At 42.5% G+C, this 18772-nt stretch overlaps 1 protein-coding gene across 1 annotated transcript in view; it reads left to right on the plus strand.

Moving 5' to 3' along the window:
• KCNH5 (potassium voltage-gated channel subfamily H member 5) overlaps positions 1–18265 on the plus strand; it is a 169633-nt gene extending 151368 nt beyond the window's left edge. The window contains exon 11 of the mRNA XM_065839182.2: positions 4138–18265. Within this exon, the coding sequence (XP_065695254.1) occupies positions 4138–5085 (948 nt within the window). The 3' untranslated portion in view covers positions 5086–18265. The remainder of the gene's footprint in view (positions 1–4137) is intronic.
• The last annotated feature ends 507 nt before the right edge of the window (positions 18266–18772 follow it).

Genomic DNA, 18772 nt, shown 5'->3' on the forward strand with positions numbered 1-18772 from the left:
GAAGTTCTGTTTGAGACATTTAGTTTGCCTTTTGCCATCCTGCCATTTTGCAGAGGCCTCTGTGCCTTTCTGCCTTTTTCATTTTTTCTCTCTCTGGGATGGGCTGTTGGGACCACGAGCTGTTTCCTGGGACTGGCTGCTCTGTGTGGACCGAGTTTGTGAGGAATTGCATTGAGTATCATCTTTTATTTAATATTCTATTTCTATTTTTATGCATATATAATTACTACTAGCGTTTTAGTATTTTGTTATTTTATTAAACTGTGTTTACCTCAATCCAAGTTTCTCCCTTCCCTTTCAATTCCCTTCCCTATTTGGAGGCTAGGAAGGGGGGTGAGTGAGCGGCTATCATGGTTGTATAGCTAGCTCAGGTTAAACCACGACACGTGGAGAGGAAAATTATGCTAGGGTTAAGATTAAATGGAGAATCCCAGGTTGCTGTTGTCTCCTCTGTGCCTGCCTTGTAAGATAACCCCAATACTTCAGTTCCCAGGGCTGGCCATCCATTAACTTTTACTTAACCTTTTCCAGCTCAATAATTAACATCACCTCCATTCCCTCTCCTTCCCAAAATAAATACATTAAAAGCAAGAAAACAAGGAACCTGGTCTCATGAGACAGGATTTGTGTCACATGGGGCAGTCTTTCACAATCCCATCCTTAAAGGACATGAAGTCCTACACTGAATGTCCATCACATTAATGAGTTTAGCACTTGCCATGAGCTGGGGCTATGGCTCTTCTTGAAATGTGCTATACACACAGTTAATTCAGTTTCTTCCGATTAACTGCTCTGGGGTTTGTGTCTATTCCTGGGACATATGTTTGGACAGGCCTATGTGTAACCTCTCTGGAAAAGGTCAGGTACAACTGAAAAAGCTCATCCAATTTAAGATTTCAAAATAAACCTCTCTCAGTTTGCTGAGGAATGTCAGATTGTATGAGGTGTTTTTCTGTTCTTATTTATAGGGAAAAACATCCAGTAACAGTTATTAGACAATAATAGAATTAAGTCTCCATGTAAACACATTTTATCCTGATCTGTGTTAGATTAAACTACAGTGGAAATGAATTAAATCCAACCACCCGAAAACATTCCTAATATAGAGAAATTTGGTAATGCAGAACGTTACTGCTAGAATTCACATCTCATTTTTTTTTTTCCCCAGTTCTTTGTTTGCATCAGTGGATCTTTCTTTTACTTGCACTTATTCTAATGATATCAAATAGTCCCGACTAAGACTTGATCCTTGCTACGCTAGGCTTAGTGCTTCCTTAGTTGAGTGCGGATGTCCTAAGGAGGGGACAGTCTCCATGGGGTGACACAGGCATGAAATAGTTTCCTAGTGGTGACAGTGGGTGGTTGAGGACCAAGATCACAGTCCTAGTCTGTGGACATTTTCTGCACAAATTCAGAGTGCAGCGGGCTTGCTTCTTTGAAGGATCTACCTATAATTGTTCTATGGTGTAGCACTTTCTGTCCCAAGAGAAGAAAGCAGAAAGGATGTATTGAAGAGCTCTGCCAGGCTCATGCCTGTGTCCTAGATGTGTCCAAAGGAGTATCTCCTCCTGGGAAGGTGACAGCAGGGCTTTGGGAGAGTGTCTTTCCACTGCATGGGCATAAACTGGGAGAAAGCCCATGACTGGAAGTGGTTACAGAGTCCTTGGTCTCACTTGGCCAGAGCAGATTTGCACTGTGAGCCTGATGGTGTTTGTCACTTCAGCCACACATCCCCACAGCAGGAACAAGTTCAGGTTCCCCAAGTGCTGGCCTTGTGCTGAGGCACAGCAGCGCTTGGGCTCAGCTGGGTTTGGCTTCTCCGAGTGATGTCTGGCCAAGTGGTTCTGGGGAAAAAAAATAACAACAAATGATTTCCTGGCTTTCAGAAGGGCCCGCTTCAGGAGTGTGAGGTACAGATGGTGTCAAATTAGCAAAGTCTTGGCTTTTCTTCTGCAGAAGGCAACAACAGACACAGGTAATCACATTCTGTGCAGGGAGATAACCTCTGGCTGGAGAAGTTTTGAATTGAGAAAAGGGAGAAATGAAAAAACGAGAGTAGGCTGGTGGAAGAAGAGGAAGATGAGGGTAGTTTTCAACGAAGCTCGGGTGTTTGGAGAGGAAGTAAAAAGCTGGTGCTGGGGTCTTTGTTGTTAGCACTGTGATCTTTACAAACAGCTGGTGGGACAGCAGTTGTCAAAGTTACCTCGTGCCTCTCCCGACCACACATTTGGTGCTGTACTGAACAGGGGGGCGCTGCCAGCCCCTGCCAGGGGAACGTTGGATAGAGGATGTTTTCCCAGCCTTGATGTTTTCAAGGACACAGCCACTCTGGCCTGGCACAGCACGGAGCCGAGCAGCACAGCCAGAGAGAACAGTGGAGGAACCATCCACCTTCTTTGAGACAAATCTTAGGGACAGCTGGTTGCTTTCAGCATTGCATCATCTGCCAGAGCTGCCACACTGCCCTTCAGGGAAAGAAAGGCACAAACAAAACAATATAACTCACCTCCCAAGTCTTCATTTAGCAAGTATGGCATCAATTAAATGTAATTACTGAATTTTGAATCAAGGACAACTTCTCTTGCATTTATTTGCTGTCCCCAGTGGCTTGTCTGAGAGAGAGAGTTGCTCCATGAGGGTAGGTGCTAATGATGGGGAGCTTCCAAATGAGTGTATATGTTGCTGCATCTAGGTCAGAGGAGCCAGATGAAAGTATCTTCCATGCTTCTCTCTTTTTTTTTCTTTTTTAAACTGGGCTTTTAATAAACACGTTAACTTTCCAGATTATTATAAGCAGCTGCATCTATCAGCAGCACACAAGGATATATTTACTGCATTTGAAAGCTCTCTAATGAAGCTTTGAAGTCCAGCTCAACCCCAGATTCATGCAGGGAAGGAGCTGTAGCCGTTGTGGCATTCCTCTGCTGACTTCTGAAGATGTGAGACTTGAAAGCGACTATTTCATTGCAAATACGGACAGGGTGAGAAGCCTTTTTATAAAAAGTAAATAGATACTGAAATATGGATACTCAAACAGATGCTTCAAAACCTACATCTGACTATCACAGCATTTTGTTTGTGTTTGTAGGGGCTTTCTTTTACTTTTCTTACCAACACTATCCCTACACAGTCCATGTTTGCATTTAATCATGTGCTGCTTTTCACTTTAGTATTGTCATTCAGAGAATCTGAGGTTCCCTATCCTTCCTCAGTCCCACATTCAAGAAAACGGGATGAACAGGATGAAAAAAAAAAAAGATATTTCATATGAATAACATGCATAAAATCAAAAGGAAGATTTTTACTGTGTGGATCCTTCCACAGCTTGAGGCTCAAATTCCTTTTTCTACAGAGACCTGACAGATACTGCAGGGTGAAATAACTGCAGCATTAAATGGCATGACATCACAAAATGGTGATATATTGCTGGGTTTTATGATTGCACACTGCTGTTACGGTCCTTCTCCATGGTGCTCCCACTACATGCACACATATTAGAGATATAAACTCTCCAGGAAATGCTTGTGTTGCTGCTTGAAGCCACACAACTCGGCACATGGGGAACCTAATTGCACCCTCCAGCCACTGTTCAAGAACTAGCAATAAGCAGAGCTAAAAAGTATTGGGCAGATTTGGATTTTCCAGTCTCTGGAAGGGTGTGTATATTGAGTTAAACTTACAGCCATGTAGTCTCCACTGAATTTTTGTTTCCTTTTGATCTGTACTAGTGATGGAGCAGGTGTGAGTGGGACTAATGGGCAGGTAAGTGTCACGGTATTTGAGTTCTTACTCACATTCTTCCTTCTCTTTATTCAGTCTTTTTCCTTCTCTTGGTGTTGGGATATTTTTAGTTCTTCAAGGCTCTAACTTTTTCATCAAAAATAAAAGTGAAACCCACTTTTAATCTATACTTTTAAGCAAGTGTGTCCATGGATATATATGTATTCCAGCTACACAGTGGCATATACCTGAGGTTACCATGTTTTAATCAGCTCCATATAAATTCACTACAATAAATTTAGATAGAAAAGAAGGAGAAATGGTTGTTCTCTTAAGGGGGGTGTGTGCTTCCCCCATCTCCCAGTAACGTGTGATGTCCTTTGGGTACTGACTCTGTTGTGGTTATATCCCATATAGATTATCTTCCGGAAAATCAGCGATGTCAAGAAGGAAGAAGAGGAGCGCTTGCGCCAGAAGAACGAGGTGACGCTGAGCATCCCTGTGGACCACCCCGTGAGGAAACTCTTCCAGAAATTCAAGCAGCAAAAGGAGATGCGTAATCAAGGCTCAACCCACATTGACCCAGAAAGGAACCAGCTTCAAGTGGAAAGCCGGAGCGTGCAGAATGGGGCCTCCATCACAGGCACCAGCGTGGTCACCGTGTCTCAGATCACCCCCATCCAGACATCTCTGGCTTACATGAAAACCAGTGAGGCTGTGAAGCAGAACAACAGGGACGCGATGGAACTCAAGCCAAATGGAAATGGAGACCAAAAATGTCTGAAAGTAAACAGTCCCATTCGGATGAAAAATGGGAATGGGAAAGGGTGGCTACGACTGAAGAACACGATGGGGACCCACGAGGAGAAGAAGGAGGACTGGAACAACGTCACGAAGGCTGAGTCCATGGGGTTGCTGTCTGATGACCCCAAGTGCAATGACTCGGAGAATGGTGTAAATAAAAACCCACTGAGGAAAACAGACTCTTGTGACAGTGGAATAACAAAAAGTGACCTTCGCTTGGATAAAGCTGGTGAGACTCGCAGCCCCCTGGAGCACAGCCCCATTCAGGCTGATGCTCGGCATCCTTTCTACCCTATTCCTGAGCAGGCCTTACAAACCACGCTGCAGGAAGTCAAGCACGAACTCAAAGAAGATATCCAGCTGCTAAGCAGTAGGATGACTGCCCTTGAGAAGCAGGTGGCAGAAATTTTAAAAATATTGTCCGAAAAGAACGTACCCCAGATCTCTTCCCCCAAGTCTCATTTATCACCCCAGCAGCCCCCCCAGATACCCTGTCAAGATATTTTTAGTGTTTCAAGGCCTGCATCACCTGAATCAGAAAAAGATGAAATCCACTTTTAGCATATACCTATGTGTATATATGTATACAGTATATATGCAGAGGTGTATATATACCTTTATACATATATATGTGAGTGTGTATACGGTAAATATATATACATATATATTTTCACTTGCATCCAATATGACTTGAACACACCAAGGATTTTGATATGTAAATATTGCATGTCCAGCTGGATTCTGGCCTGCCAAAGAAAACAATTATTAACATAGATATTGCTTGTATAATATGCAGTTGACTGCATGCACACTTTACATTTATTTATAATCTCTATTATGTAATAAAAGAATGACTTTTGTTTAACAAAGGCAATGTACTATTTAAAGAATCAGGGTCTAACCTGCCAATATTGCCATGACAGTTTTGATCTCAGGCTGGGTAAATTGAGCTTTTATTTCCTCACTGTCTTTTCTGCCAAGTTAAACAGTAGATTAACATGATGTGGAGGACACATTCAGACTCCAATTAGTACTGTTTCCTGGTGTCATTCCATTACAATATTCTGTATATTTGGTGATGAATTCCCCTACTCCTCCTAAAAGGAGGGCTCAGCTCAGTGGCCAAGGAAGGGCACCATGTCTGGTGCTGGAGTGGATCACTGGCATTTATTCATGTGGGTGTCCTGCATGCACTGCCTTTTATTTCAAGTATCCTTCTGCTCTTTTAACATCGTAAGTAAGAAATAATAATGACGATTTATGTAACAAAATGAAACTAACAGAAACTCTTCCAGCTGCACTCCCTGTGTGTTTGGGGGTAACTTCTTTCTTGAAAGCCTCCTTTTACTGATGTCATTTTTACTGAGTTGTTAGAGTAACATTATGTAGATTCTCTTTGCAGCACTCAGTGATGGTGTCCGGTTCTGTCAGTATCTTCATTAGCATGTCCCGTTTTTGCAGGGTTGAGGTTGCTCTCCCCGCCTCATTGCTCCTGACAGAAAGACTTTGTACAAGGTCTGGGCAAGGAAGAGGACAATCGTAGTTCAGCTCCTCTGGAGCCATCTGAGCAGGTTTGAAAGCATGAAGTCAAAAGGCTGCAGTTGATTCCCCTCCTCTTTCTTCTGAGGGTGTCCATCCATCTGCACCTGCATTTGAGAAAGACAGAAAATAAGCTGTCAAGATGAAATTCCCTAAGTCCAAGGCACTTGAGTGGGAGAGTGGTGGGTGTGTTGGGGAGATGAAGTCCTCCCTAGAGTGCTGCTCAGTGCTCTTGCCTTGGACTGATGGAAGGTTTCAGTGCATGGAGGCGACACACTTCAAGAGCAGGCTTGCAGTGCCCACACAGCCAGTTGTTGCATGTACTAAGGCCCTTAGGTCTCTATCAGATGCTCTGACCCTCTTCGCTGGCTCCCTTCAGCATCTCTCTGTCTTGAACCATGTTCAGACCCCATCTCCACCACCTGGGCTGGGGCATGGCCCTCCCCACGGTGCTGCTGGCTTCACGGGGCTGCGGCAGGGCAGGCTCTTACACTGGATCCTCTTTGTTCTCCTGTTTGGAGCTGAGATTTTGGACTCTGCCTGGGTCTGCACCTGAGTGTGGTGGCTTTATTACCTCTCCATTTGCACTGGTTTTGAAACCAGAAACACTTGATGCACAGCAGAAATGGCCATTGCAGCCTCAGAGATGTTAATTGGTACAACTTGAGGCCAGTCCAGAAGACTGCAGTGGCTCCTTGCATCAAGATCCCATGTTTTCTAAAAGTGCCTGGAGTGAAACATACGTGTGCCACAAGGCATCGCTATCCATCAGGTAAATATAAGACATGTTTATAATTAGTGAACATCCTTACCAGATGCAAATACTGGATCCATTAATTAACGTTAGGAAACTAAACTAAATAATTTCCTGAAAAACTAAAAAAAAACCCAACACCCCAAACCATCATTTGCAGTAATGGCAATTGGGAACATTCATCTTAGGGTGAACACAGCTTCTACTGTGAAATCCAAACCTATAAACCCAAAAAAGTGCATAAGAAAGCCAAAGAAGTCATTGCTTCTGTTGTGTCAATTGAGAGGCTTTTTTGGATAGTCTTCCTCTTTTACTGTTCCTGGCCTGTTTCTGCCCCTTCTGTAGTTCCTTTCTTTAGGATCTCATAGACACACACACACAAAAAAAGGAAGAATAAAAAGCCACTGAAAGGGAGAATTCTTCCCAAAGCCTGGTGGTTCAGCTGCCTGCTTAATATAGTTTTTCACAGCTGCACTTGCCACTATCAAAAGTTGCAGCTGTATTTTGCAGCTGCTGTTCTCACACAAGTACAAATCTGTAACTGCAGCCACATTTTGATCTGCAAGGGCAAACTGTGCTTACAAAACAGCAGGACCCTCAAGGTCCTACTCTAAATCCTACCCTGAGACTCTGAAGGAGTCGAGGGGTGTAGGGTTAAGGAGTTACAGGGTTGCTGCATGCTGCTCGAGTATGTACAGACCTTCTAGGTACAACTTAAGTGCCACGCTATGAAGATTTGACCATTCCTGCCTGACTTGGATTGCTGGTTGAGGCAGACACAGCAACCGCCCAGAGCTGCCCAGTGAGTAGCTGAGTCACGCAGGCTGTCTAAGGGCCAGATTTTGGTAAAAAGTTCCTTGAATGCATGAATATGCCATGATATGATGCTGCAAAAGGCCCAGCAGGTTAGTGGAGGTGACTTTGTTAGAAAGCTTTAACCTTAATGGTATTCCTCTGCCTTTGTGAGGGACTTCTTTCTCTGTAACTGATATTAATTCTATGTAGAACTGCGTGGCATGCAATGGGTTGTTTGGGTTTTTTTTAGGTTTATCTTGCAAGTCAGGTGTAATTTTGTGCCCCTTTACAATGAGAAAACATGTAACTGGATTAATCTTACCTTGAAAATTATTTGACACCAGAATGTCTATTACAATTCAAGTGCAACTCGACTGGTTAAAATGCACAGTGGCTAAAAGCTATAAATAATGTAAAAAACCAAGTTCATTACACAAATACAGTGTTTTGAGGTCCACTTCTCCTAGTGCTGCTTTGACTCTGATATTCCAAAATTGTCCATTGCAAGTTCAGTAGAACCAGCTTGCACTCTGCACAGGACAGTAGCACAATGGGTGTCTTGCAAACACGATAGATGCAGCTTGCAGATGGGCTGTGTGCTGGGGTTGCCGCCAGAGGCCAAATTTTTGGGTTTGACTCTGGTGGCTATTGCTCTGAAAATTTGGCTTGTGCAGTTCTGAAGCACTTTGCCTCCAAAAATTTCACGATTGGGACATTACATGTTGTTTCATGGAGTCTTTACCAAGGCACTGGTTCAGCCTTCCCATTCCCCTCGCGGTTGTGCATGATGTGATCGAGGGTGCTGCCCACCAGGGCGTTCCTCTTCTGTTAAAGCAGCATGAGTCCTCGTCTTGTAGTTCAGGCTTGACTGAAAGCAACCACATATAGTCACGAAGGACGTAAACGTATCTCTGCCACACAAGCCAGTACTCAAGCAGCTATGTGCTGTGTGGAGGGAGCTCTTGGCTGCATCCCTTTCTTCCCTTTCCCTTTTCCTTTTCCCTTTCCCTTTTCCCTTTTCCTTTTCCCTTCTCCCTTTTCCTTTTCCCTTCTCCCTTTCCTTTTTCCCTTCTCCCTTTCCCTTTTCCCTTCTCCCTTCCCTTCCCTTCCCTTCCCTTCCCTTCCCTTCCCTTCCCTTCCCTTCCCTTCCCTTCCCTTCCCTTCCCTTCCCTTCCCTTCCCTTCCCTTCCCTTCCCATACCTGTACAGATGTTCCTGGCCTGTGCTGGGAACAGCATTCTTAGCACTTAACCTTGTGCTCTGTGCGTTTAAAGCATTTTACCTGCACACAAGTGGATTTTATCTTTCCAGACTTTGGAATAGAAATAAGATATGTACAGAAAAGTAAACTCTTTCCAAAGCAAATGAACTAGAATACCTTTAATAGCATTTATTTTTTTTTGTGTGTGTGTGTAATATGACATATATAAGATAGAACAGCACTTCAGGATAATAATTGAAAAAAACAATTAATTGTTGTAGTGAAGGTTCAGTTCTTCTGAATTTGTATTTGTGAGTCTTTTTTTCCATCTTTCTGTCTTTGCCAGGGGACAGGGGGTAGAGCAGAGCTGACTCTGGAAGTGACAAACTTAAGCTTTGCACATTTTCCTTCTCCCTGTTCTGGAGAAACAGCACAATTATAGGGACGCAGTGCTGCTGGCACTGATGTTTGGGCTCATTGCTAGATTCAAATTCAATCTTCGTTTACCACCACGTGGAAAGCAAGCTTGTTACACATGTGTTAACTGGAGGTTGAATGTGCTGATCATATTGAACCTTAAATAGTAACTTTGGATCCCAGGAGAATTTTAGAGAACTGGCAGCTGCAGAAATAATGTTGTACTATTTGCAAGCTGTGAGCAGTTGCTCTGGAAGTAACTGAGACCGTTATACAGACAAAATCATTTGCATGGGTCAGAAAACAGATGTTGTGTTCATGAAATAGCTTGAAGGCTTTTGGGGGAGAAAGACGTCCTGAACTGGAAGGGAAAATAAAAAGCCAAAGGTTTAATGTGGAATTTGGGAGTGAGGATGTAGAGAGATATGTTATAATGAATCGACACTTTTTTACTTGGATTTTAATGATTTAGAAAACCAAACCTATTTTTTTAATGCCTGAACTGGACAGATTTTTTAGTAAAATAAATTTTTTTTCTCCTGAGTTGGCATCAAAGTGATGCCTGTTTTTTAAAAAAAAGTCTTCAAATACTGTTCTCCTACAGAAAAGGGTTTTAACAGGTTTTGTTACTGTTGTTTTTAATAGGCTGTATCTAAAGGCTTTTTTTCTTTATTTTTCTTTTGTTTGTTTGTTTGTTTTTGTACAAGAAACTCGTGTTGACATATATATTCAGGTCTATGGGATCTATATTGCTTTATAATCTTGCTGCTAACATACTTGTCAGAGAGGGTTTGAGAAGTGGGACTCTCCTGTCCTGAGCTGCAGTGAGAGCTGTGAGCACTAAACAGCAGTAGTTTGGATTTTTCATGACACTTCTGGATCTGCAATGGTTTCCTTCTGGAAAGTTAAGGAATGAAATAGAAAAGTTGACACTACCCCTTTTTCTGGATGGCCTCAGGCCTTCACTTACGTCTTTGCCACCAGAGCAGCTCTTTCCCATGGAACCTACAGGGAGAAAAAGTTTGATCCATCTAGATTTCCACATCTGGGAATATTTTGTATAATTTTCTACTTATTGTTTTGGTACAAATGAATAACATGATCTCTACATTTTTTGTTGGTTTTAATGTGCTATAGCACATTTCAAAATCAAATACGTTCTTAAAGCAAAGTGCTGAATGGCACTAAAATAGACAAGAAGTCCATACTATTTCTGACACAAAAGCAGAAAATTTACTTACGTACTGACATAAAGAATATTGTGCAAAGAACAGCTTCGTGATACCTAACAAATGACAAACAAAATCATCCTTACTGAGGATGCGTTCAGTCATACAGAAAATTGACCTTGTATTGCACAGTGGGACAAGAAGGCATATATTGATTTTGAATACTCAAATGATAGAAGCATTCAAAAAGTGCTTGACCAGGCCAGGATAAATAGATTCTGTTAATTAATTTTGTTATGTTAATCAGCCTTCTGATGCAAGGCAGGTGGTACCAGGCATCTGGGCCAATATTCTCACAAACTTTTTATCCATTGTAAAGCAGATAAGAGCATTTCTTCATTATTTCCTGCTTGGAGATGTAAGCTTGATTGGCCCACAGTCTGAGACTATTGGTGTGCACCAACTCGGTATCTGGCTGTCTGCCACAAATACATCAATTAGCCTTAATTAAAAGCCCTACAAAAAGGATTTTCTATTAAGTTGGGCTCAGCCAGCCCCCCTCAGTGACATGACTGTGTGCTATGTGATTCAGAGCAGATTCAAACCAAGCAATGGCAGAGCGGATTTCTGCCTACCTGCAAAGGATGTATAGACACACCGTATGTATATATATACCTATCCATTTGGAATGGCGACTCAGTTCTGGCTCATTGAAGACAGGTGTTTCAGACAGGTGGGATAAATTGTGCTCTGGTAGTGCCAGTCTCTCATCCTTTACTGTGGAGTTTAGATTGAACATTTGATTTGTAGACTGTTAGAGGGTAAATGAAGTGAATCCAACCCATAACTCAAGCTCCCAGCCTGATCTTGTTTGTATAACAAGGTGCCTCTAAAAGGGACCACTTACCACCTTTCCAGCACGTTCATACAAGTGTGACTGTCTGTACAGCAAACATAGAAATGTCTCAGCCTGCAGCCAAAACCAAAATGTTTAGCTCCAATATTGCTAATGACAGGTCCGTAAAGACACTTAGATGCTCATTTCTTGGCCAGTGGTGATCAGGTTTTTGATGTTTTACCCCAATGCCATGGCAGGATAGTTCAGGAACCCCCATTTTCACAGGTATATAACAGTTGTGCTACTTTTCATCATGATCCACAACACCAAAGTACAGTGGAGAGTCGCCAGTCAGTTTTTGGACTGTGGTATACTGCCCCCTATTTGGGATCTTTGGATGCTCTGGGGCACTGAGGATGTTAGTTTTATTGCTGAGCTGTGTCGTGCAGTGGAAAGAGGCCAAGGCTTGGAAATGCCCAACAAAGGGTAAAATTGTACTAAAGAGCTTCCAAGGTAGACAGAGAGTGACCGACCATCAGGTGCTTGCCCAGGCACAGCAGAGCCCTGGCTCTGTGCCGTGCGATGGGAGGAGAGAGGGGAGAGGGAGAAGAAAGCATGTAAGGAATGGTGTCCAAAAATGGTGACAATATTCCACTGAAGTCAATACTTATTAGTCTCTGCATAGTGGTTGTTTGTGCCTTCGTAATTTATTTATTTAGAAGCTGGCAGACTCTCTTCCCTTCAGGTGGCATTTAAGGATTAGGCTGGCAGCCCTTTCTGGGGTGACAACTGTGGGACAGGGAAGGGCCGTTAGAGGACAGTCAAATATAGATGGCCTTAGGGGAAAATGTGGACTTTAGATGAGCCAAAGCTCTTACAGCTTGCCAAAGACCTCTCAGAAGGGGGCATACAGTATCCAAACCATGTAGCATCAGTGTGTGGACTCTGTATTTGAAGCTGACCCTGATTTGAGCAGGACAGGTGAACCAAATGATTTCCAAAAGGTCCTTTCCAAGCTATATTGTTTTGTCATTCAGTGGTTCTGTAGGTTTTAATAGCACAAATCTTACTTATTATTATTGTCTGGTTTTCAATTTAAATACCACACTGAGGAATGTGGTGCCAATTTTCAAGATAACAGACACCAGAGAAATTTGGCATGTTCTAAAACTACGGCATATAAAGAAATTAAGGTAACGTCCACACTTGAGGAAGATGTCTCAGTGATCACGCAGTTTCTGGAAGCAGCAAGCTAATATGAGTGCATCAGCAACACCCACTCCCTGTTCCAACCTCTACCTCAACCCAGTTCAATGTGATTATGGTGTCTGAAGATGCCATCCAAAAATTAATAGCATTTGATATGGTTTTCGGTGTTGTACTGGCAGACATGCACATCCAAGGGCAGAGGAATCACGTGAAGGGCAGTGACAAGTAGGTTTCTCATTAGTGGGTGGATCTGGAGGTGACTCTCACCTCCCTGCATTCAGCCGGTTCCACTCACTGTCAGTGGGTGGACACCATTGCTGAAATGGCCTGTGCTTGTCTAAAGGGCCTGGGCACATCCATTGGGCTCACGCATATCCTTAGGATCAGCCTTAGCCCCATTCCCAGGCTCATTCCCTCCTTTTCTAGGGTGATGATAGAGACACATTCCAAGATTTACTCCTGGTCCTATAAGGTTTAACTGAAAAGCTAGTTTTCCAAACTCTGTAACCTTCTCCATGTCCCTGAGGCCTCACAGGGTTACTCAAAAAGTCCTTTCCAATCTGTGGCTTAGTGGCACGTCTCCAAATAAATCAGGAATAAGAGGGAAAGCCTTCTGCTGTTCTCAGCGCATTATTTTATTAAACAAACCTTAATTTTTATTCTATTTACAGACCTTTGGAAAAATCTTGAACAGTGCAGTGTCCCATAGAATAGCAGGGAGTGGAGTGTTCGTGGTTTTTACCGAGCCACTTTGAGAAGGGGAACTCAAGTGCAACACCAGCTTCACACTCACTCCAGTGTCTGCTGTGTTTGGCCATTTCACAGAATCACAGAATGTTAGGGATTGGAAGGGACCTCAAGAGATAATCTATTTCCTCTGGTTTCCTCCTCTCGTTACACCTTAGGTGAACTTCACCAGTGGCACTTTGAACTGATGCCACACAGTGCAGGTAAAAGTCCTCTTCATGTCCTCGGGCGGACCTTGGGGCTCTGCCCGACATTTCTATGAGCGCTGTGCCGGGACACGTAGGTGCTTTTCTGCCCTGGGCTTAGTTTCAGAAGAATTTCCTGAATTGCTGTGCCTCTTTTCTCTGTCATCACTTTGTTTTCCTAGAAGAAGAAAACACCTTTTGTGCTGGTGTCCACCTCCTCCAGCCGGTGGGGCAGGAGAGGACACTGATGGCTCATTGCGAGGAGTAGTGCGGTACACTGCACGTTCTGGCTGATTGATTGGGAATCCAGCTGCATTCAGGGCTGCTGCCAGGACCATTAGTCGGAGGTCACAGTTCAGTTTGTAAATTGGGTGTCTTACCCAAGCTCTCATGGAAAAATTTGCATTTTTTTCTTCTAAAGGAAAACAAAACTCGTGCTCTGCTTCTAATTAATCCTCTGTTGTCCCTGCAGGATTAATTACTGCCTTCTTCGCTTATATCATCAAATGTTGTTTGGCAACAGCTTTTTTTTTTTCCCTTTTTTTTTTATTTAGGTGTAATTAGGAGTCCCGGCATTACAAACAAGCTCAGTCAGGTGGTACTTAGAAATTACAGAGCTGAAATGTCACCTAAACTAGTAATAACTTAGTAGTAGTAAGTTAGTTTTTGAATACCAATACCCCCCTTGCACTCGCTGCATGTTCAGAGCTCATCACTTTGGGGTCATCAGTACATCAGTGTGAACATCCTTCTCTTGAAATTAATAATGGAAGGGTTTTTGTTCTTCAGCGTCCGCCCACAATGTGGCTCTTAGAAAAAGACCGTGGATGCAAGGATGCAATGGCACCCCCAACTATTCTGTCTGCCCATTGATGCTTTGTAGATTCCCAGCCACTTATTTGTTTGGTTTTTTACTTAAAGGGAGGGCAGAGTGCCACCAACTACATAATTCTTATCAAGTGGTAAATTCAATTTATCAAGTGGGAGAGGCAGTAGCTAGCAATAAGACAGTATTTGAGTTTTAAAAATCTGCCTTGTGGGAATTGGGCAAGCTACCAGAAAGACAATAAAGGGTTTATCTGGCAATGCATGCTAAAGGAATGCTAAACATGCAAGTGGCAGAATTTATTGATACCAGTGAAAAAGCTCATTAGCGTTAAAGTGCAAAGCAACTCTGTAAATGTACCTTTCACTGACCCAATAAAATCCCTCTACTCAGACAAGGGGAGCTAAGGTTTGTGTCTGTGGAGTGCAGAACTGGCTAATCAGCTTTCCCAGAAAACTGCACACAAAATATGTTTCCCTAAGGGTAATAGTTAGCACTATTTTACTGTCATGGACAAATTTCACAACTAAACTCAAGGTATTTCCCCTGCCACTAGATTCACAGCGAGTCAAAGATGTTCTTAAAGCTGGCATGGCAGTATTTCTCATAGGATAGGTTTGTTCTCTTCCTTACTTGTCACCGATAGCTGATTATTTGCTCTTTAAGAGATCTGTAGCCCTGTAAGGGACATGAAACACCACAATAAGCCTGCAGCTTGCAGGGATGCAGTGGAGATAAAAGTTCACCATATTTTTTAAGGAAAACATCCCAGTAGTAAAAATACACTTGCTAACTCTCTAAAGCTCCAATGTGTTATCAGCACAGTTTATGTAACAAAAGCCCATTAGTGCTGCAAACTGCTGTCACATGAATTAAGACATGATATGCTTAATAAACTTTACATACCTATTTACTGCTGTTATGCATATAAGAAACCAACAGTACCTGGCTGGGGCTTTTACACACAAGTATAATGCCTATATTGTGTTAATTTCTGCGTGGTTTGAAAACTACATAATATGAAGCAGAATATTTTCCACAATGAAAAGGATTTTCTTTCCTTTCTCTCTTTTCCTTCCTTCCTTCCTTCCTTCCTTCCTTCCTTCCTTCCTTCCTTCCTTCCTTCCTTCCTTCCTTCCTTCCTTCCTTCCTTCCTTCCTTCCTTCCTTCCTTCCTTCCTTCCTTCCTTCCTTCCTTCCTTCCTTCCTTCCTTCCTTCCTCTCTCTTTCTCTTTCTCCCTTTCTTGCCTTCTTTCTTCTTGACTTCTTTTTTTCTTCCCTAGATTATTAAGCCAGCAACTTGTAGAAATGGGAAGATTGATTGGGTAATGTTGCATCAGCAGATTTAATGAGATAATGATCTGTTTTGCTATTTGTGTTCAGAAGAAATAATATGCTAATAGGAATTGTAGTTAGGGCTGATTTGTTAATGTCCTGCTTAAATACCAGCCAGTGACCCAGTGGTTCAGTAAAGTGGTCTCAGCAGGTCTTCTAAATTGTGTTCTTCGTTTTGAAGGTAAATATTTTCAGACTTCAAACATCCTGTGTAAATGTTGCTATTAAGGTCAGTGGAAATCTTTCCATTAATTTCTCTATCCCAGTTTTCAGAGAGGGACCCAGACACCAAGTTCCAGCGTGGGCTGAGCTTTCTCAGAACTGAGAACTGCAGGTACCAGAATTTTAATTTCAGGCCCTCGTCTAATGCAAATGGGTCCAAGATTTCATGCCCTTCAAAATGCTGCATTGTAAATGCAGGCAGAAATGTAGAGGGTGTGTTTGAAGATTGGAACAGCAAGGTAAATTGCCATAAAAGTCAGCTGAACCCATCAGGGAAAGGGCACTTTTTAATTAATACATATTTGAATCCAAAGGACTTATTCTCTGTGTCTGAACTGTCAGTAATTTCCATCCAAAGTAACTGCTCGAAATTCATGACTGTCTAGCATATCCTTGTACAAGCCAGATATGTACATAAGCTGTGCACACTCTCTGGGGAGAAGCATGGTTAAAAATAAAGTTATTATTGCTACCACAGAGAGATTATGACAAAGACAGGAGGTTGTGCACCAGGTACTGTGAGACTCTGCATTCTGCCCAGCCATCCGTGTATTGAAGCATTGCTGATTCAGAGATGGTCTGACATGCTCAGCTTTTGAGTTCTCTTTGTGTTTCTTCATGTCCAGCCACACGTGGAGTGGAGCAGAGCATCATGAAGGGGAGGAGCAGCTTGCGCAGGAATTCATGAAGTGTAACCCCCACCCCAGACCAGGTTTTGAAGGGTAAAGTCCTGGCTCCATGGTGGCCACAGGGGGTTGGTCACAGGTTCTAGGATTCTGCCTCCCCCGTCCCTTTGAAATGCTTATGAGTTCCCACTCATGTTTAGGCAACTGGTCATCCTAGGCTCTTAAAGGAAGATAAATCTGGGGAATATAGGAGGAAAAGGGGATGAGGGGTGGGCATGATCTTGCATATGTCTCTGTGCAACCCCAGATCCCCAATAGTGTCTGGTGAAGTACCCTCGTAACAGCATTCTCACAATATTCTCAAAATTAGTGGCAGGCGGAGATTTTTCTAAACAAATCATTGTCATTACAGAGGACCTCATTACAGTCAAAACATTGTACTGTTTTTCTAGCCTTTTTTTCCTAGGCTTTGCCCCCTCACCCCTAATGATAACTGAAAACTAACCTGAGCCAGGAGCTGCTATACAAACCTGCACAGAGAGAAGCTGAATCTAAAAGCCACCCCAACCCACCCTGTGAGGTACCCACCGGTCTGTGCTGAGCACACATCCTAAGCATAACCTTCTTGTTCTTGTTCTGCACTGAAATGCAGCTGCATGGCAAATACACTGTTTTTTCTTTGCTTTCCCTGGGAACAGGCAGCCTCGTATTGCCAGCCCAGCGCTCACTGACCCGCACTTGTGCCACGACCTCTTGCTCTGCACCCCTGAGCACCTAACAGGGACGATCCTGCAATGCTAATCTCTGGTTTGTGGGATTCGTTCCACTAACATTAGCAAGGCTTTCTTCACAAGCAAAGCATAACGGGCTTTAAAGCCACCTTTTTACCCTGAGGTCCTTAGTTTTGATTTCAAATTTCAAGGTGTCCCGTTAGCTGAAAAAGCGCCAGCTGGTATAATCATGTTTGTGCAATCCTCATGGAGAAGTTGGGCAAAACAACTGGTTTTAAGAGCTCATGTTGGAAAAACTGATTTACAGAGTAACTGCAGCTTTTGAATGTATGTGATTAACAGACACTGGACTGTGGAAAGGAAAAATATTTTGGGAAAACTCTTTTTTGCAAGGGAGAAATTGGGGGAAAGGGTTATTGTTTGGATAATGTTTCTTTTGTTACTACTTGCTGCTCTTTGTACACTAGCCAATGCAAATGGCATTCATGTTACTGATGATATTTTTGAAAATCCCAGCTATCTTTTTTGCTGTTGTTAATATACTGAGGATTTGGGGGGATTTTAAATGCCTCTGTCTTTCAGGATTATTTCTACAAAAGCAATTGAGAACTGTATTTTGACAGCAGGAAGCTTATAAAAAACCTAGAGAAAAAAAATAAAGCATTTGAAACTGAATAGCTATAAAAGGAATGCACCTCTGCTACCATATCCAAAATCTGCAAAGTGATCATGATTTACATCAAGGACCGAACTATCTTTCAATGGAAGATCACACATTGGTTCGTAAAGAGTGGATGCTCCCTTGACCACTCGTGTGACCAAGGAGGAATGTGTGGGAATGCTTTGGTTACGTGTGACGGCGCTGTCACTTTTGGACATCATTGCCATGTGTGGTTGATTGAAATTGGTTAATCTGTAGCAAGCTTCTTGTTGCACTTTTCTGTTTGCTAAAATTCAACAACAAGGAAAATGTGGGTCACTTTAAAGCATTGGCAGACAACTGTTTCTAACCCAAAGGATTATGGGTTTTAGCACAATGAACTGTACTTCTTCAGGGAGGATCAACGTTGATTTTTCTTTTTTCCACACGTCTTTATTTACATGTGGCTATATTTTCATTGATACAGAATAAAAAGTGCATTTTATTGATCTTGTGTGTTTTGTCACTTCTCTTGAGCTTCTCTTGGCACTGTAAAAGCAATAGCTCTTATTTTCCTGGCCAAAGCAGAACACAATTTGTTGAGATTAATAAGCAAAACATAATCTTATTTTTAGGTGGCTTGGGGATGGGGGAGACGTATGAACCTATTGTTAGAATAGAGCTTATATATAGAGCAATAGGAGCAATGCTTGGCCTTCCTCCTCACCAGCCTGAAGACAACAGGAAATAAATCAAGCTGATCTGGGCACAGGTATCATCTCATACATAAAATTCTGTAGCTTCTAATTCCCTCTCCCAAGCAAATTGGGATGAAGAGGGAATACTTTATCTAAGTGGATGGTAAGTATTTGTTAATAACCTCTTGTTCCTAAAATGTTCTATTTTACGTGGTGCAAATGTGTAACTTTGCTTAAAAAAAAAATCTGTATGTTAATTACATTCCAAATGAAAAATGAAGACTGGGGGGTTGGGGTAGAGTAGAAGTGTTTGAATTG

This window comes from Patagioenas fasciata, chromosome 5 (genome assembly GCF_037038585.1).
Source record: "Patagioenas fasciata isolate bPatFas1 chromosome 5, bPatFas1.hap1, whole genome shotgun sequence".
NCBI lineage: Eukaryota > Metazoa > Chordata > Aves > Columbiformes > Columbidae > Patagioenas > Patagioenas fasciata.